The 20,229-nt window shown below is 48.2% G+C and overlaps 1 protein-coding gene across 1 annotated transcript in view; it reads left to right on the top strand.

Annotated features, from left to right (window-relative positions):
• Nucleotides 1–20,229, top strand: part of CACNA1B (calcium voltage-gated channel subunit alpha1 B) — a 292,665-nt gene that overhangs the window by 155,143 nt on the left and 117,293 nt on the right. The window contains exons 13-18 of the mRNA XM_063144790.1: nucleotides 1,889–2,001; nucleotides 5,201–5,313; nucleotides 7,432–7,563; nucleotides 7,790–7,862; nucleotides 11,947–12,064; nucleotides 18,182–18,249. Coding sequence (XP_063000860.1) covers nucleotides 1,889–2,001; nucleotides 5,201–5,313; nucleotides 7,432–7,563; nucleotides 7,790–7,862; nucleotides 11,947–12,064; nucleotides 18,182–18,249 — 617 coding nt within the window. The remainder of the gene's footprint in view (nucleotides 1–1,888; nucleotides 2,002–5,200; nucleotides 5,314–7,431; nucleotides 7,564–7,789; nucleotides 7,863–11,946; nucleotides 12,065–18,181; nucleotides 18,250–20,229) is intronic.

Raw genomic sequence — 20,229 nt, 5'->3', positions numbered from 1 at the left:
CTCCAGATGCCAGCTCTGAATGGGCCTGTTGGACAAGAGAAATGAGCAGGCGTCTGTGCCAAATCATTGAGCAATTATAATTTGTATGGCCCGTTGTGAATGGTTCAGCCCCTGTGGATTGTTTCGAACAGGAGTGTGAAACACAGAGACTCTGTCTTGGAGCCCAGCATTGTCTTTAGCAGATTATTTGAAATGTCTTGTCTCCGTGTTTATGTTTGGTGTCCCCCACAGCTGTCCACTGTGTGTTTTTGTTCACTGGCACCACGTCGTCTGCATCTTTTTAAAATTAATTTCCTGGGAACTGATCGCGTTACACCATCCTCCAAGTTTATATCGTTGCGCTTGCTTGCAAGGGAACATTCTGCATTATGAATGAGCTGAGCCACCCAGGGATACAAAATATGCAGGATTTTGCAGGTTCCAGTCGCAGATCAGAAATCACCAGATGCTGTCATAGTGGAGAGAGGAGGCCGGCAGACATTCCCAGGCAGCCCCAGTTCTGAATCCAGTTCAATTCTAGTACCGGTTGGATTGACTGGGTTCTACCTCTGTGCCTTCCCTACACTGTAGGTCCACATTTGGAGCCACTATGAATGCTCTCATGTCTCCCCCTCAATCTTCTCTACTCCAGGCTAAACATGCCCAGTTCTTTCAGTCTCTCCTCATGGGGTCTTGTTTCCAGACCCCTGATCATCCTGGTTGCCAATAAGCCTATTACTGAGCAAGTGGCCAAATTTTTGAATCTGGCTATTCTCGTAAACCTACTGATGAGCATTTTTACAGATTTTGTTTCTTTTCTTTTTTTACCATCATATATTTTTTATTAACATCTGTGTACCTATACACCATAATAATGGTCTGTTGACTGAAAATAAAGATTGACTGATTGGCTACACTACTGAGTGCGGAATTGGAAGAAAAACTTGTGTCCCAATCCACACGTTAGATTGGGAGGTACAAATCAGGTCTGTTCACTTCCAAATGCGGACTTTTCGAAATCTTCAAGCATCCATAGTGCTAATTCATAGGAGGCAACTTGGTGCCTTCCAGATGTTTTGGACAGCAACTCCCATTCGCTCCACTCAGCATGTCCCAATGGCGAGGGATTATGGGTGTTGTAGTCCAAAACCACTGGACGGCACCAGGTTGCCTATCCCAGTTTAGATCAAATGTCTTCCCATGCAGCGTGACTTCTTCCACCACTGGCAGGTTCTGCTGCACGTGGTGGAGATGTGTTGCCATAATAATAATAATAATAATAATAATAATAATAATAATAATAATAATAATAATAATAATTCTCACCCACCTCTCCACCCTGATCGAGGCGGGGAATAACAATAAATGATAAAATACAAAAAACTAAATTAAAACATAATATACATTGTTAAAAACATTTTAAAAACATCTTAAAATTCCATTGGATAGACCTGCCGGAAGAGAGCAGTCTTTATAGCTTTCTTGAATGCTAGTAGACTGTTAAGTTTATTTATTTATTTATATACTGCCCCATAGCCGAAGCTCTCTGGGCGGTTTACGAGTTCTCTGGCGAGTCTCCTCCGGCAGGCCGTTCCACAGTCTGGGAGCTGCAGAAGAGAAGGTCCTCTGGGTAACAGTTGTTAATCTAGTTTTTGTTGGCTGGAGTAAACTCTTCCCAAAGGACTTGAGTGTGTGGGGCGGATTGTACGGGAGAAGGCGATCTTGCAGGTAGCCTAGACCCAAACCATATAGGTGATAACCAACACTTTATACTTTGCTCTGAAACTAATTGGCAGCCAGTGAAGAGATTTTAAAACTGGTGTAATGTGGTCCCCCCTAGGTGTACCGGTGACCTGAAATCATCACCCACAGTCTCATCAATTATTCACTCTCTGCTGCTTTCTTCTAGACTTCGCAGAGTTTGTCTTCCTGGGCCTGTTCCTCACCGAGATGTCCCTGAAGATGTATGGCCTGGGGCCAAGGAACTACTTCCACTCCTCATTCAACTGCTTTGACTTTGGGGTAAGACAAGAACATTGGAAGCCCTGCCTGTGCAATCAAGATATTCCACATGCTGCCCCTGGGTTTAGGGGTTGTCTCCTGATCTTCTACGTGAAGTGCAAGCACGTGTCCATCGAAAACGTCCACAAATCGTTGAACACGTGCTCTCTTTCACCTCCTTCCCGACTCCCCGTTCAATTTGGGCAAATTTCCTCTGTAGGTGGCATCAGCCCTGCTGTAGCCAAAGGGGGAAAGCGGTACAAATTAGAAAATTTGCACAAATTAGCGGAAACTCACTCAAATCTCATGTTCAGTTGCTGCTCGATTTGCTGGAGTTTCCCATTCGCGCAGAGCAAGCAGCGATGAGACGATGTTCAGAGAATCCTGGTGGTCTTGAAGATGGCTCTTTCACCCATCTGCAGATAGAAGGTGGTTCCTTGATAGGCTACCGAGGCCCGTTGCGCGCCCTTGTGAAGAATGGCTCCATGGGCAATTGCCTAGAACAGAGTCAGACCATTGGTTCATCAATCCCAGTGTTGCCTACACTGACAGGCAGCCACTCTCCAGAGAGGGGCCTTCCCCAGCCATTCCTGGAGATGCTGAGCATTAAACCTGCCCCCTATTGCTTTCTGGAAGGAACTGCACTCTTCCTAGCTTTGCTGCGCTACTTGCTTCTTCTGTGTGCAGTGTCACGCTTACCTTCGTGCAAGACGGTTGGCGAACATTTGCTTGCTTTGCATGGTTTCTTCCTCTTTCCCCAGTGTAGTTCAGTGAGTCGGGAGGGCGCTCCCTGGGAACTGAAGATCTCCACCAGACTCACAAGGTGGTTTCCAATGCACTCCTGAGGCCGTTTTCACAATAACAGTGAGAGCGAGGAGATTGGTATATATATATATTACATTGGCCCCGTCCAGACAAACACGCTAAGCCATGCTGCTTAACCACAAAATGGTTAACGGAATGCATGCATTCCGTTAACCATTTTGTGGTTAAGCAGCATGGCTGAGCGTGTTGTCTGAACGCGGCCAGTGAAGCTCAATTCCGCAGCCATTCCGTGGCTTTTCTGCACTGGTGCAGAATTGTGGAACACAAGCAGCCCGGGGTTTTGGCAGGCAGCCTGCCCGGTGGAAAGTCCTTGCCAACGTGCTAGCAAAAGTTGCTGCTGCCTCTTTGACAGCTGTTGCTCTGATGGGCCCCAGAGGGGTTCCGGCACCCTCCTGGCCTTCGCCAGCTCTCATTTTCAGGGACAGCAACGCGGCCATTGGCAGGTGTCCAGTTCCACCAGCACGACTGACACTCATTCGCTGCTTCACTGGCAGGCTTCAAAGCCAAATGCTGCACATCAGGCGATTCTCATTGACGGTACGGAGGAGAAGCTGCTGTTCTAGCTGGCAAGGGTCAGGCGCACTGCTCTTCCTAGTCCGGTATTTCCCAGCCTGAGCCTAACCATCCAAGGCCGTGCCACAATTCCAGGCACACTTACTTGGGCATAGAATCATGGAACAGTAGAGTTGGAAGGGGCCTATAAGACTATTGAGTCCAACCCCCAGCTCAATGCAGGAATCCACCTTAAAGGTTTTGTGAACCGCCCAGAGAGCTCCGGCTATTGGGCGGTATAGAAATGTAATAAATAAATAAATAAATAAATAAATAAAAAAGCATCCCTGACAGATGACTGTCTGGCTGCCTCTAGGGTGGGAGAGCCCACCACCTCCCTAGGTCATTCGTTCCATTGTCGTACTGCTCTAACACTCAGAATGTTTTCCCTGATATCCAGCCGGAATCTGGCTCCCTATAACTTGAGCCCGTTATTCCGTGTCCTGCACTCTGGGAGGATCGAGAAGAGATCCTGGCCCTCCTCTGTGTGACAACCTTTCAAGACTTTGAAGAGTGCTCTCATGTCTCCCCTCAATAAATATTTATTTATTTATTGTATTTTTACACCGCCCAATAGCTGAAGCGTTCTGGGCAGCACAGGCTCTATTGAAATTCAGTGGGATTTACTTCTGAGTAAGCAGGCATAGTATCGTGCTGCCCTAGTAGCTGGAGTAGGGTAGTGACTAAGAAACTGGGAGAGAGTGAAAGAACTGGGCATGTTTAGCCTGGAGAAGAGAAGATTGAGGGGAGGCATGCGAGCACGTGGAAGTGACCAGTGCTTGACGCACGAATGAAACAGAGGTGGAAATTGCAGGTGCATACCAGGGGGAAAATGTAGGTGTTATGGAGCTCCTAGAGGGTTCCTCGTGGTCTGACAGTTTTGCTTGTAGTTCCCTCTAATGGCAGAGCCCATCCTGACAACTCTCTGATCCCAGGCTCAGGGCGCTTTTGCAGGCTTGAACCTTGAGACAGGCTGAAACGCTTAGCAGCAGGATGCGTCGCTTTGACCCAGTGAACAGCCAGTTCTGTCATTTGGCACATGAAGGGATCTAGCAAACCCACCCCTCGGGCTCATATCCATGTAGGCTGGTTGGCAGTCAAGGCATATGCCTGCCCCATCTGTTTGCTATAAAATAAATCTATTCCACGGTAGAAATCAGACTGTCTTCACCATGCAAATTAATGGCAATTCTGCGTCTCCAGCGGTCCTTTCATCAGCACCGTTATGGCTGTGGCGACCGTTCGTTGCCTTGCAAATGCTGTATAAGGTTGTTGCGTTTTCAGGTTGGGATTGAACCATTTTCTCTCTGCGTAGGAAGGATGTGTTTGAATTTGCTCTCCCATCTCTCTGAATCACGGGTGAGGAGCTTGTGGCTCCACAAACGTTGTTGAACTCCAACTCCCATCCACCCCAGCCTATGGCCAGGGATGCTCGGAGTTGAGGTTCAGCAACATCTGGAGGGACACAAGGTCGAAATCCGAGGTGTCCAATCGTTCTGGCCCAAAGGGGAATTGCTCGGCCTGTGTATAAATGGTCCTTTCACGTGGAGGCATTTTGGATCACCGCAAAAGTGTTCTCTCCCGCTTGGTGTAGATCTGGCCCTGGATACTTACATTTCAAAAATGAGATTTTTTTTCCAGGATACTGATCCCTAGAGCAATGAATACCAAATCCTGTCCGGATTTGTCTGTTTTGGGGGGCAATCGCACAGATTGATGGGATTCCCGGGCCTGGCCTCTGCACATGCTGAAGAGGTTTGCAGAATTCGACGTTCCTTTCTGGTCTGTGTCACGCCACCGTCTTCCTCCCATCTCAGGGCATTCCCTCCTTTTTCTCTCGCAGGTGATTGTGGGGAGCATCTTTGAAGTCATCTGGGCTGCTGTGAAACCTGGGACTTCCTTTGGCATCAGCGTATTGAGGGCTCTTCGGCTGCTGAGGATTTTCAAGGTCACCAAGTAGGTTGCAGTTGAATTTGGGGCCTTAATTTGGGGATAGTTCTGCCTGTCCTTCTGCCTCCCTCTCTGAGCTGCTTCAGACGAGTGTTTTATTGCACACTCGCAGTTCTTCGTGGGACATTCTGACGATGCCGCAATCCTTCTGCTCTTTTTTCCGTCACAAAATAAGACCTGGAAAATCCAACTTTGGGGGCTGTAATGATACTTGCTGCCTTTTCCTGCTGTGCAATAAAAACGCCCCCCTGAATGGGTCACGTGGTTGCTGCTGCTTCCTCTTTCTTCCCTGTGTGAAGAAAGGGGAAGCTGCTCCTCTATTGTGGGACAGCAGCAGGAGACCAAAGCAACGGTAGGGAAACGTGATTTCCCCCCGTCTGATGATGCTCTGTGTCTCTCTCACCCTCTCGCCCTTCCCAATACCTGTTCCAAAAGCCTTCTTCTTTCTCCCTGCAGTGGCAAGTGCATTGGGGTAGAATGGATCCCTGCACCCGACCGCCTGCAAAAAATTCCACGTGTTTGACCCTGTTCAGATGACACACGAAGCCATGATGGTTAAGCATGTTGAGCTAAACACTATGGCATAGCATATTGTGTGAACCATTACCGTGGTGGCTACATAACCATGGTTTAAACACACTCACTATTTGCTGCAAAAGGCTTAGCCTGTTGTCTGAACAGGCCCACCGTGTACAACCTTGGTAGAGCACCCCAGCCCTCCCACAGAGATGTTTTTCAGTTCCTCTCTCTGCCCCATAACCTTCTGAATGGAAGACCTGCATGGGGAAATGTTGGTGCACCAAGCTAAAGAACTGCAAAGATGAATGATTCTTTACTAATGAATGCCCTGTCTAGAGAGAACAGGAAATCAAAATGCTAGGGGGAAAACGCCATTTTAATACTATGTCAAACCATTTTTGAAATGAGGGATTTCCAGGCATGCACTCTCACTGTCTTTGTAGGCTTACATGTTCAGGCACCTTTGCAGGGTGACCACTTACCCAACACCCTCAAAAAAGGGGCCACTGTTTTGCATACAATATGCATATGTTGAATTGTACGTATAGATGCAGGTAAAGGCGGTTGTTCACGTGCTGATAACTTCGAAGCTCGACTTCTGCAATGTGCTCTACATAGAGCTACCTTTGTGCCTAGTCCGGAAACTTCAACTAGTTCAAAATATGGCAGCCAGGTTGGTCACCTAGTGGGGACCACATCACACCATTCTTAAAATCTCTTCACTGGCTGCTGATTAGTTTCCGGGTGAAGTATAAACTGCTGGTTATCACCTTTAAAGGCCGACATGGATTGGGTCCAGGCTACCTGTGGGATCGCCTTCTCCCGTACAATCCGCCCCGCACACTCAGGTCCTCCGGGGAGAATTTACTCCAGCCAACGAAAACAAGGCTGACAACTATTACCCAGAGGACTGTGTCCGAGGTGAAATACATTTTGCCCCCCATCTGCTGTCTTGCGTCCCTCTGGCCACTTTACTAAATGAGGCGCCACTGCTGACTCAACAGGTCCTGCTCTTTCCTTTTTCTGAAGAAGCCTCCGTGTTGTCGTGTCTCTCTCAAGCCCTCATACTTTCAATGGGAGGCAAATGATGAGGCTTGCTAAGTAATCCACAAAGTCTTTGTTAAGCAACAAACGTCTCTTTAACTTGAATAGAGTCTAACCTCTTTGAAACGAAGCCCTAAGCAATTACTATACAAACTAAGCAAGACAATTGTCCCGTTCAAGAAGAGAGAGAGAAGTTACTTCTCAAATGCTTGTAGCTTCAAGGCGCCTGGGGTGGTGGTAGTTTCCGGCGCAATCTCTCCGACTTTCTCATGGCTGTGCATTTGAGCTTCCGGCAGATTCTAGCATCAGTTAGTGTTTCCCTCTGAGGGTGTACGATTTGGCCTTGAGGAGATCAGCTCTGGAGTGGGCTGATTTCCAGCTGAGGAATCTCCTGTGAGAGCTTCCTCCCCCACTGGTATGGCCTGGCTGGTGTCTGGTGCTGCGTCTTCCAGTTCTGAATCCGATTCTGATTGATTACCTGAAACCCCTTCTCCCGAAACAGGGGCAGTAGGGTTAGACACGACACGTGTGATGTGTCCATCTTTTGGTTTGGCATCCTAGGTACTGGAACTCCTTGAGGAACCTGGTAGTTTCCTTGCTGAATTCAATGAAGTCCATCATCAGTTTGCTCTTCCTCCTCTTCCTCTTCATCGTCGTCTTTGCTTTGCTGGGGATGCAACTCTTTGGAGGACAGTGAGTTCAGCCCCAATACCAGTTGCTGGGGAAGGGGCGCACGGGGTGCACAGAGCATGGGCTATCCATTGCCTTCAAGCCCTGCTTGGGAGATTCCTGAAGGTATTTATGGGAAGTGGGAAACTGGACTGAATGGATATTCGGTGTCACGGCGCCACATTTCTTCTTGTAAGGCTCTTACGTATGTGTGCACTGCCTTAATATGAATTCTCTGCGTCTTTCCTAGGTTTCATTTTAAAGAGGAAACGCCAACCACCAACTTTGATACGTTCCCCACTGCCATTCTGACTGTGTTTCAGGTAAGAGTGTACGCTTGTTGCAAAAAAGGCTTCTGAGAACTCACACGGGGAGAGAGATGGGCACGTCGACACCAGAGGAGGGGAGGGGGAGGATCTCACGATATGTTAATCACGAGATCCTCCCCCTTCAGTCCACATGGGCCACGCGTAGGGTTGCCATATTCTGAATCCACAAAACCGGGACAATTTTTTTGGGGGTGTGTGTGTGTAGGATTTTTTTTTTAAAAAAACTGAGCAATATATAAAGGTCTAGGGAAAGTCCAATTTTTGCAAAGCCCATTTTTTCAATTAAAACATCAACAACTGTAAAACCAGACATCCTTAATTCACTGCAACTTACTTCCATGTAACAGATTTGAGGCTTGCAACCCAAATCCAACGAGGTGGATTTTTGAAGGCCGATTTTTGGGGGAATGACTTTCCTTTCCTTTCTCCCTTCTCTCCTTTACCCCCTCGTCCCCCACTCGCTCCCTCCCTCTTGTCCCCCACAAAACTCTCTTCTCCCACAAATAACCCAGCAGCTCCACCCCACGCTTACCCTAAAGGTCTGACCGCAACCAGCCAAGCTCACCAAACTGCTTTGCATTGCATAGGACTCAGGTAGCCCGAGGAGCGCACGTGCGCCTTTCCTCGCTGTTGTTCCTCTTCTACGCATCCGCAGGTGCAATAAGGTGAGTCACGGTGAGTGACTCATATGAGCCTGTGGAGGAGCGGTGATGCTCTGGAAAAGGCGCCAGATTGATGCATCTTTTTCTCTGCTGCCGCCGCTCCACTAAGCAGGCTCAAGGCACCATTTTGGAGGTCAGAATTTCTCCGGCCAGCTGGACCAGGAATCCGGGATTCTTGCCCAGCCGGTCGGAACATTTCAGAATCTCCTGGAAATCAGGACATTCCCAGGTTTCCGGGACGTATGGCAACCCTAGCCATGTGACATCCTGGGCATCGTGCCTGTCGCAGCGGCAATTTCTTTAAAAAAAACCAAGAAGAGTTGGAGCACACTCGCACTCCAGCGAAAATTACAACGTAAAACAAACAAAAAACCCATTCCCCTCCTGACCCCCAATGCGCACGGAGCGCCTGAAGAGCTCCGTGCCCCGTGCCCGGTTCCTGACTCCTCGCATTTACTCGCTCAGAGCTAGGATGAAACCAGGATTTTTATTGCCCGGCATTGCCCTCACGACAGATGAGGGATTTGGACCAGGGATTTGCACTCTTGGCAACCACGGCTCCGTAGCAGGCCTCAGCAGGCTATAAAGTATTCAGATTGGGAATAAAACGAGCATGTAATGACTGCGTGAATGCCGTTACCCCAACGTGTTTGGGTAGAGAAATCTGCACGAACTATGGGACGCTAAGAAAGAGCTGGAAAGGAGGCCTCTGACATTTTGCAAGCATCATACCAGACAAGGCTATCCAAGCAGTATCCTCTGAAAGTAGACAAGCCCGTGGCTTTCTTTCAACACGGCATCACAGCCCGTGGCCTTCCTATCCTCCCCTCCTGCCCTAGAATCCGTCTCCATGGCCCTGTCTTGTTGCGGAGCTGTGTTAGTAGCTGAGGATGACCTGGTTTCCATCTTTGCCTGCAGCTCCCTAAATTAATGAGGACAATAGCCCAAAACGGGCCTGAGGTCATGGGGAAAGCACTTCAGTTTCCGCAGAGTACGATAATTGGGAGCTGGGATGTTAATCAAGGAGGAAGTGAGAGGGAAAAAAACAGTCATGGCTTTCAACTAAACAGAGAGTTAAGGGGTGGGGAGCCACAGTTGTGAAGCACCAGATCCTACTGCTTTTCTAATTTCTTGCAATAATAATAATAATAATTAATAATAATATATTTATTTATTTATTACCTGCCTCTCCCTCTGGATCGAGGCGGGGAACAACACTAATCACAATATTATACATAAAATTAGTTAAAAGAGCATATAAAACCAATGCAATATTAAAATAACAGTCGCAGCATCTTAAAAATCTTAGGTTTAAAATCCATCTGGGTAGGCCTGCTGGAAGAGACTAGTCTTCACGGCTGCCTTAAACTCAGAGAGAGGATTAAGCTGATGAATCTCCTCCGGCAGGCCGTTCCACGGTCTGGGGGCGGCAGAAGAAAAGGTCCTCCGGGTAACAGTTGTGGCTGAATCAGGTCCGGAGCTTCCATAGAAGCCTCTCAGACGGCCGCCTAGAGCGCCAAGGTAAGGGGGGCGCCGAACACCGCACCTGGAAGCTGCTCTCCCGCAGCGGCTCTGAGAGGGCGGCTTCTGGGTGTTCTGTTCCAAAGCCGCCGCCCCGCCCCAGCGTCCCGGCTTCGCTTCAGCTGGGTGGGCGCCGAAGCGAAGCCAGAACGCTGGGATAGGGGGGCGGGCGGGCGGCTTCAGAGCAGCGCGCTCGGAAGTCACTCTCCCAGAGCGGCTTCCGGCCGGGTGCGCCGGTCCGAAGCCGCCTGCCCGCCAGTCCCACCCCCACCCCAGCATCCTGGCTTTGCTTTGGCTGGGCGGGCGAGATGGTGCCCCATGCCCAGGTATGCTGGGGTGGGGGTGGGGGTGGGTCTGTGAAAGCAGCTCACCTGCCTAGGGCACAAAATAGTCTGGCACCGTCCCTGGGCTGAATGGAGCAAACCTTTCCCAGAGGACCTGATTGTACGGGAGAAGGCGATCCCGCAGGTAGCCTGCACCCAAACCATGTAGGGCTTAAAAGGTAATAACCAACACTTTATACTTCACCCGGAAACTAATTGGCAGCCAACTGAAGACCATCCGTTACCTACGGGCCAATGGCCAACCCATCCGTTAGGGGTGCTCCCAGGGCTGTGAGAGAGGAAGGGGCAGGGCCTCAGTTTTACACAACTGACCTTCAAGGCTCTTCACGGTCTAGCTCCTCCCTATCTCTCCTCTCTCATCTCACACTATCGCCCCGCTCGGGCTCTCCGCTCCTCTGATGCCATGCTTCTCGCCTGCCCAAGGACCTCCACTTCCCTTACTCGGCTTCGTCCTTTTTCTTCTGCTGCCCCTTACGCCTGGAACGCTCTTCCAGAACACTTGAGAACTACAAACTCAATCACTGCTTTTAAAACTCAGCTAAAAACTTTTCTTTTCCCTATAGCCTTCAAATATTGAGTTTGTTCTGACTCTATACTATTAGCTTTACCCTACCCGGTGCCTGTTTACACTTCCCTGTGCCTGTTTGCATTCTCCTTCCCTCTTTATTGTTAACTACAACTTATTAGATTGTAAGCCTATGCGGCAGGGTCTTGCTATGTACTGTGTTATCTGTACAGCACCATGTACATTGATGGTGCTATATAAATAAATAATAATAATAATAATAATAATCCAGTCTTGTTTCTTTTGCAAATCTTTCTGGCTTTCCCTGCACTTACTTTCTAGGATTGAAGCGAAGGGGCATCGCCTGCCAGTGCGCCATTTGCTGACTGTGATTGTTTACAGAACAGCAGCAGTGCAGAAATACAAAATACAAATTTAAAACAGCAAAGTTAAAATTAAATTTATAGACTGTTAAAATGCTGAGAGAATAGAAAGGCGTCTGAAAGAATCTAGTGTAGATGCCAGGCGAACCTCCTTAGGGAGCTCATTCCACAGCCGGGGTGCCATAGCAGAGAAGGCCCTGCTCCTGGTAGCCACCTGCCTCACTTCCTTTAGCAGGGGCTCACAGAGAAGGACCCCTGAGGATGACCTTAAGATCTGGGCAGGTATATATGGGAGGAGGCGTACCTTCAGATAGCCTGGCCCCAAGCCGTTTAGAGCTTTAAATGTTAATAACAGCACTAAAATTTGACACCAAAGGGACAGCAAAGAGAGGGGAATCTGTTGTTTGACTCAGTTCCCATCAGCCCATCCAGCATGGCCACTGTCTGGGGATGATGGGAGTTGTACTCCAACAGCAGCCAATGGGTCACAGGTTTACCACCTCTGCTCTTCAGGGTGAAAACAGCTTTGCCAACCTCCTGCGAACAGATTTGGAGAGCACACCGTCACGAGGGCCTTGATGCCAGAGCGAAACCTCCGTCCCTTAAAGCTTCCAGCCCTCACACATCTGTTCTTTTTCTCTTTTTTGCTCGTTAACGTTGCAGATTCTAACCGGGGAAGATTGGAACGCGGTGATGTACCAGGGGATAGAATCCCAAGGGGGCGTCCATTCAGGGATGTTCTCTTCCGTCTACTTCATTGTCTTGACACTGTTTGGTAACTGTATCCTTTGCGCTGCCGAAATGTGATTTGCTAATGGTCCTGAGAGCTCTGCCGTCACTAGGAAATGCACGTTCAGAATCCACGGCGACCTGCTAATGGACAGCTGGTGCAAGTTCCTGGAAAGCCATTAGCTGAAATATTGATTTATTTGTGAAATGAGGTTGTTTATGTAAAAAAAGAAAAGGGGAGGGGGAAAAAAAGCATCCAAGCTTTCAGAAGCCTTTAGCTGCCTCCAACCTAAACACTTCCAGTTCCCTTCATGCAGCAATACGCACAGGTCTGCTTCCCCACCTGCATGAAACAGCATATTTTCTTCCTTGCTGTTGTTGTTTTGAACATTGAGAAGCTATCGTTGCCTTAAAAACGAGGGGAATGGAATGCCGTAGGTGCTTAGCTGCCATTCTGCCTCCACAAATGAAGGCAAATTACTTTATTCATGTCTGTAGAAACTAAGGGTAGCTAGACGTGGTGCTAATTGAACGAGTGCGATTAACAGGCACAATTTTGGGGTATGTAAATAGCAGTTGAGGGAAACCCTAGCAGCCTTGAGGAGGGGGAAATGTAACTCTTGGTCTCCCTGCCGCGGTCCGGACAAAGATGGCCTCCCCAAAGCGGCAGTTTGCATTCTGATGGAAGCTCACCTTGGTATCAAGGTGAGCGTCCTTTGAATTGCAAATAGCAGCTTACTGCAAGGTTACGTTGCTCGCCCTTCAAGGAATTCAAAGCAGCATACGTGATTTCCACCAAAATGTTATCCTTGCAGCAACCCGGTGAGGCAGGTCACATGGGCAGGATCTACACTACTGCTTATAACGGTTTATAATGGTTATGACAACTGTTCCGGCCCAGGACACATTACATATACCGTTTTCATACCGTTTTAAAAGTGTTATATCCTGCTTGGTGTAGATCGGCCCATGGTGTCTGGCTGAAGGATACTTACTAAACCTCGTGGCTGAGTAGGGATTTGAACTCAGGTCTCTCTGGTCTAAATCATAGAATCATGGAGTTGGAAGGGGCCTGTAAGGCCATCGAGTCCAACCACCCCCTGCTCAATGCAGGGATCCACCTTAAAGCATCCCTGACAGATGGCTGTCCAGCTGCCTCTTGAAGGCCTCTAGTGTGGGAGAGCCCACAACCTCCCTAGGTCATTAGTTCCCTTGTCATACTGCTCTAACAGTCAGGAGGTTTTTCCTGATGTCCAGCCGGAATCTGGCTTCCTGTCACTTGAGGTATGATTACAGGGGAAAAAGAGCACCTCTGGACAGATGATGAACATGAGGCAAGCTCTGGTGCTGGTGAAAACAGTTAAAATCTTTAATGGTTCTTTTTTATAGGAAAGGCTCAACGTTTCGGATTTAATAAAATCCTTCCTCAGGAGCTGACGCTCGATACAGGCTGCTGAAAAACCAACCTGTTCTTGTATGTTAAAAATCTTGAGCGTTTCTTTCTTCTAGACGTTCTGTTGGCGAACTGTGTTTTGCCAAAAGGTTCTTACTCGTGATGACGGGAACAGTCTTGCAAAGAAGTGTTGCCATTTAAACTGTTAGTGTGAAATAGGGATCCCATCAAAGGAAAGGAAAGAAATTAGATGCCTCCCCTTATATACTCTGACTTTCTCTATGCCATCTTCCCCAACCCAGGGCCCTCCAGATGTTTTGAACTATAACTTCCGTCATCCCTAACCATTGTTTGTGCAGTCTGGGGCTGATGGGAGCTGTAGTCCAAACATCTGGAGAGGCACCACATTTGGGAAGGTTTCCCTAATCTAATCTGTAATGAGCAACAGCGAAACCTGCTAATGCCTCATTCACTTGCCAGAAGAGTCTCATTAATTACCCCGACGCCCTGGCAGAGGAGGTCACCGCTCTGAAAGAAGCCCCAGAGCGTTGCTGCTGTCCGTCCCTCCTCCTCCTCTACGCCACTGTGTGTTAAGACCACAAACCTGCTGTTGTGTAACTCCCATTCACTTCAACGGCGCTCCCACCTGGAGAAGTTCCCGGTTGAATGGACCCTCAATCCAAATAATGAAAAGACGTTTCCTGCTTGCAAATAAATTGCAGATCAGCTGAGAAAGGTTTAGGATGTAATGATAGCCATTATTCTCTTAAGTGTGTGGAGTTGATCGTCTCTTCGCCAGGCCACCGTGACCGAGGAACCTTCCCAAGGTGTGAAATTTGAGGACACCACGCTGTGCCCACACAGAAAGATTCCCTTCCCTTTTGATGGCTAATTCTAGCTGAAAGTCACTCCCGGAGAAGGAGGCTTTTAAAGAATTATTTCTGCCATTCTGTTCCATTCGTCTGCATTTGTGTGTCTGGTATTGATCATGCTTGTTACATCCCAAAGGGAGGGGAAACAGAAGCCTGAATGCAAAAGCCTTATCTGCAATTCCACCCACCCTTGCCCCAGTCTTCGCTTTCCATTACGGCATTACGGCAAAAATTTGAACAGCTCATATCGCACTCAAGCATCACAATCGCCGGAGGGGTTGGCCACAGCCATGCAGAACATTTGTAGGATCTCAACACCTCAAGCACCTAATGCTCTTGGATTCCGGCAGATCAAAATGGACTTGGCTGCAATGGAGTAGCTGTGCGGAGATGAAACGCAGAAGTGGGGAAAGCCAACCAGTTTCCCCTTTTTCAAAAAAGAGTCATTGATGGCATGAGGGACCATTCTGACAAAGCTGGCTCCGTTCTGATCAGTCACGGTGCAGCCGTGTGCGTTTGAAAAAGCAGGATGCATTGCCTTGGGGTTATTCCAGATCAGCATTGGTGGTGAAAGACACCCAAAAATCAAGTCAGGTGGTTTCCGTAAAAAATCGTCTTTCCAAAATGTTTCAGACCTTCCACTGACAAGGAGGAAAACCAAATTAACTTCTGTAAACTGCCCAGAGAGCTTCGGCTATGGGGCAGTATATTATTATTATTATTATTATTATTATTATTATTATTAATAATAATAATAATAATAATAATAATAATAATAATAATAATAGAGGAGGGCAACCAGGATGATCAGGGGTCTGGAAACAAAGCCCTATGAAGAGAGACTGAAAGAACTGGGCATGTTTAGCCTGGAGAAGAGAAGATTGAGGAGAGACATGAGAGCACTCTTCAAATACTTGATAGGTTGTCCCACAAAGGAGGGCCAGGATCTCTTCTCGATCATCCCAGAGTGCAGGACACGGAATAACAGGCTTAAGTGACAGGAAGCCAGATTCAGTTTAAAGCTGCAGGAGCTATACTAAAGTGATCAGATTTAAAAGAGGGCAGGGCACCTGCAGCTTTCACTGTTGTAATGAAGAGGAAATTTCACCAGGTTCTCCATATATACAAATGACACCTGCTGAAATTTCCTTTTCAATACAACTGTTAAAGATACAGGAGCCCTGTCCTCCTTTTCATATGGTCACCCTGTGTTATTAGAAATAATATTTTCCAGCAACTTGGGGTGTGTGTTCTCATTCTCTCTCTCTCTGGATGTATGGGAACTGTAACAAAACGTTGCAGCGTGAACTTGCTTTTGTTCAGGATTCCAAACGCTCAGTTTGCTTGTGGAATTGGACTGGCCTTGCTTATCAACCCGAGCTTCATCCTGAACTACTTTGCTCCTCTCCATACAGCTGGAGACCCGGTGTGATGACTGTTGGTTATGCCACGAATGCCACGCTGTCTTGAGTTGAAGAGGAACCAACCTTTTAGGGGGCTGTTTGGCAAACCTCTGGCTTGCAAAGTGCTGGATTTGTGCATGTTTGCTGCTGTTGTTTTTAAACTGAAATTTCATGAGATCGTGTTCTCCACACTTCTTGCAATTATCTTCACATTGCTCTCATTTTGGTGAACTTCCTTTTGGCTGAACCCTGCCCTAAGTTCCAGATGGAATCTGCCTCCGCTTGAATACAGCTGTGAATGCTCATTACACATGGGGACCCTCCTTTTCCCGGGAGAGAGATCCCTGCTAACTGTTTCTCATAGAATCATAGAATAACAGAGTTGGAAGGGGCCTACAAGGCCATCGAGTCCAACCCCCTGCTCAATGCAGGAATCCACCTAAAGCATCCCTGATAGATGGTTGTCCAGCTGCCTCTTGAAGGCCTCCAGTGTGGGAGAGCCCACAACCTCCCTAGGTAACTGGTTCCATTGTCGTACTGCTCTAACAGTCAGGATGTTTTTCCTGTTGTCCAGCCGAGATCTGGCTTCCTTTAACTTGAGTCCGTTATTCCGTGTCCTGCACATCCTTATGAACTGCCAAACAAAAAGTTAAGAGAGGAGTAGGAAATGAAATTTAAAGTTAGCTGGCTAGAGAGAAAGAAGTCAGCCCTGTTATATATATATATATTGAGTACAAATGGGCATGACATGAAATAATGAGATGCCATTAAGGAAAGTAGAACGTCAGTGAGGTACAGTCAGAGCTGCTAGCCGGAGGCAAAAATATCCGGAAGAGAAATGGTGGCAATTTCCTGACTTAGGATATTTCACGCCGGGCTCAGATACTGTCTGCAATGCACAGAGAGGAAAATACGCAGTGCCAGGTTAGGGTGTGACGTAAGGTGTCTTTCAGTGTAGGATTTATTCTTTCTCTCTTTCTCTGCAGACAAATGTTTACCATAGACTTAGCCATGCTTAGAGTAGACCCATTCAAACCAATGGGATGTAAGCTCGGCAACGTTACCTTAAGTTCCATGAATTTCAGTGGGTTTACTCTTACGTACTTAAGGAGGTGTCTTTACGATGCCGCTTTGCGGCTTGATCCCACAGAACTCCGCAGCAACGCAGCTGCAGGGTGAGAATGATAAATCCTGATGGCAGGAGGGAGAGTGGGCTTCCTGGCAGGAAATGTCGCAGCACCAGTTGCCTTTTGTCTCACCAAGCACACCCCTTGCTCTCTGCCCTGCCTTCTCGTGCTTACCTTGACCTACCCATGGCTTGGATCTCCCCCCAGGAATGCCCACTGGCTCAACCTGAAGCAAGACCACCATTGTCACACAGAGGGATTATGCAGTGACTTCCCATCAATTTAAAAAATCATGGTAAATCTACACCATGAAAAATTTTGGGGGACGGACCCTGATGTGGGCTAAACAGGGCATATAGACAAGGCTTTGTCTCCATCAAACCCTATTAGGGCTGCAACCTTTAATAAATGTATTGCTTCGATAAATGAGTTACAAACTTTTAAAATCAGCGACAAAGGCATGGCTGATTGATGAGTCCACACATGCGTGTGTTTTTCATATTTTTAATTAGGGGGACCATATGGAAAGGAGGGCAGGGCTCCTGTATCTTTAACAGTTGCATAGAAAAGAGAATTTCAGCAGGTGTCATTGGTATGCGTGCAGCACCTGGTGAAATCCCCGCTTCATCACAACAGTTAAAGCTGCATTCTACTAAGGCCAGATGTACACGTCGTTGCGAAGGCGCTTCCATGCGCCTTTTTTTAAAGACGTACGTAAAAGAAGCGCCTCTTTCTTTACTGTGTGTACTGTGAGCTAGGCAGCGCTGCCTGCGGAAGAATCTCTACCCCATTCAAAGACGCTGCACGGGCCGCTTCCCCCTCGCGTGTTCTTCCATTCGAATAATCCCCCCTCCCACCCGGCGGCTCTTCTGGCGCGTCCCGGCGGCAGCGGCTCCTCCTGCAAAACACTTTTCTCCCTCAGTGTGTTTGTATTTGCGTTTGCGTGCGCGTGTGCGAGCACACACCGAAGAGAGTCCCGGGGAGATGACACCGCGGGGGAGAGCGAGAGGCAGGAGCTGAACCCGTCCGCCGCGCGCACGCAAACGCAAATACGTCTTTTAAAAAGGCGCCTTCGCAACGACGTGTAGATCTGGCCCAGGTCTCAAAGAGACTTTGCTTCTTTAGAAGTCAATCATTTTGCTGCCTTTTTCCTTACTATTCTTAGCTTGATCATATAGGTCATATCTCAAATTCACATACACCGTTCATTAATAGGTGGGGGTGGCAGTAGCAATGCTGATCATCCATTCTGTAACTTGTCAATGTGTCTGGCTCTCAGCCAGTGTACTACCATTTTGAAAACCTCCTGAGAAAACCATATCTTTAACGTAGCCCACGTGAACATCCTTTTAAGATCCTTAGCAGCTTAACCAGACACACTCCTGAACGTCTTCTTGGCCATCGCTGTGGACAACCTTGCCAACGCTCAAGAGTTGACCAAGGTAAGCTTTGAGCAAGGGGTTGGCCGAGGAGGGGCTGCGTAGCACCATTTATCTTTCTGCAAGAGAAGCTGGTGAATTTTCTGAAAGCTCTTCCAATTTTCTGAAAGCTTTTCCTGGCAATATTTCCCCCCCCCCTTGGGAATTCATTATTGTTTCCATGAGGAATCCCAGAAGATTTGTGGGAATGCTTCAGCCTGCAGCCAGGAGAGGCTCCGAGTCTAGAAGAGAGAGAGAGAGAGAGTTCAGCTGGGTTCTTTTTAAATTCTTTAAATTCCTCCTCCTGAATATTTCAGAAGCCCACTGCAATGGCTGGCTAGAAAGCAGGCTTCGTTAGTGTTTACGGCGGAGGGCAATGAAATATTGATAGGATCAAAAGCCCTGATAAATCGCCCAGCTTCCTTTGAAACGCTCTCGGCTTAATTCAGACCATGGATCCAGAAATCACTAGGGCTTTTTGGAAGAGAAAATGTGGGGGGAGATCAAAGTAGTTCAGTTACATGGCGTACCTAGTGAACACAAGGTTTATTGCAGAGTAAGTATGATCACACGCACACTCACATTCCAAAGCGACCTGGAGCTGTAATCGAGTTGCTCTCCTTTGACAATTACGTTTTAAGGCTAATCAAAATCAGAGCTGTGCACAGGGCCCAAATACCGTAATTAATCAGAGAACGGCTCCAGGTGAGTACAGTACCTGCGGCAATGGAACCTCACCTCCGTCGACCACTTTATCCCACCATTTCCCCCTCGTTCCCAAGGGGGTTCACCAGATCACTTTGCGTGCATTCGTGTTATGAAAGGTTGGTCAGGCAACCGTAAAGGTCCAGGGCTGATAGGAGTCATGGTTACATAAGCCTTCAGTTTCAGCCTAGCCCCTGCGGTGAAAACAATGTCTTAATATCAGCTCTAGTGCCTTCTATCCTGGTTTCTCTGATCTCACTCCGTGATGGGACCTTGATGCTACTGACTTTTGGCCTCCTCCTTGACTCTGGCCTTAGCTAGACCTACCTTTTGTTCCGGGGGAGAGGTAGGGGAGACCTCGCGTTACGATTAACGCAAGATCTCGCTCCCATTTACACATAAGGCATGACGAACTCAGGAAGAGAGGCGTCACGCCCGCCATTTTTTATTTTTAAAGGGAGAGGAGCGCACAAACGCTCGTGCGGTGAAGGTAGGTGCTTTTAAAAATTTCATTTCATTTCCCGCACTCCCCCCACCCTAACCCCGATGGGCGCGGAGTGATTGCGCGGAGCGGGGTCAAGCCATGGAAACGGGCCAGACGTTCCGCTGTCTCGGGCTCAGCCCGGGACCGCGGAAAAAGCAGGCCCAAAGGGGAGCCACCACTGAAAAGGCCCTGTCCCTCGTTGCCACACTCCGAGCCTGTCTCGGAGTAGGCAACCGGAGGAGGACCTTAGGTGTTGAACGTAGTGACCAGTATATTCACGTCGGGAACCCTTCCTCCTGTCTGTTAATACTGTGCCTTTGACCATTGCCTGACTATTCCTGCCTAGAACTTCTCTTCTGCTTGACTGATGCCTCTGTGCTTGACCTTTGCCCATTTATTGGATTTGCCCCGTTATTTGCCTTATCTGACCCAGCCAAAGCAGGCCAACTTAGGACCCCCATTGACTCTACAGGTAAACTGGTCCGGCTGGACTGAAGAGCTGCAGTACCCTCCCTAGCCAATACCATGGGTAGCGCTGCCATGCAATAGAGATGGGGGCAATCTCACTGTACCTGATTGGTTCCCAGGTGGCTCAGGGGGCAATACGTCTAGGGACGACTGCCAGCGTTCAAGGACCCCTGCTGCCTTACAATCATCTGTTTACAGCTAATTCCTGCAATAGCTGCCAGTCCGGGCTTGCTCATTAATCCAAGCTGGCCTGACACGTTCATATCTCATCCTCCAGGTGAATGAATCTCTGGGTGTGTCATAAGGCACAATATTGCATCTCTGAACCATGTATGTTGATAAATGTG

The sequence above is a fragment of the Elgaria multicarinata genome, chromosome 19, assembly GCF_023053635.1.
Source record: "Elgaria multicarinata webbii isolate HBS135686 ecotype San Diego chromosome 19, rElgMul1.1.pri, whole genome shotgun sequence".
Lineage (NCBI taxonomy): Eukaryota > Metazoa > Chordata > Lepidosauria > Squamata > Anguidae > Elgaria > Elgaria multicarinata.
Note: the sequence above shows the minus strand (reverse complement) of the source record. Positions and strands in the feature narration are given on the sequence as shown.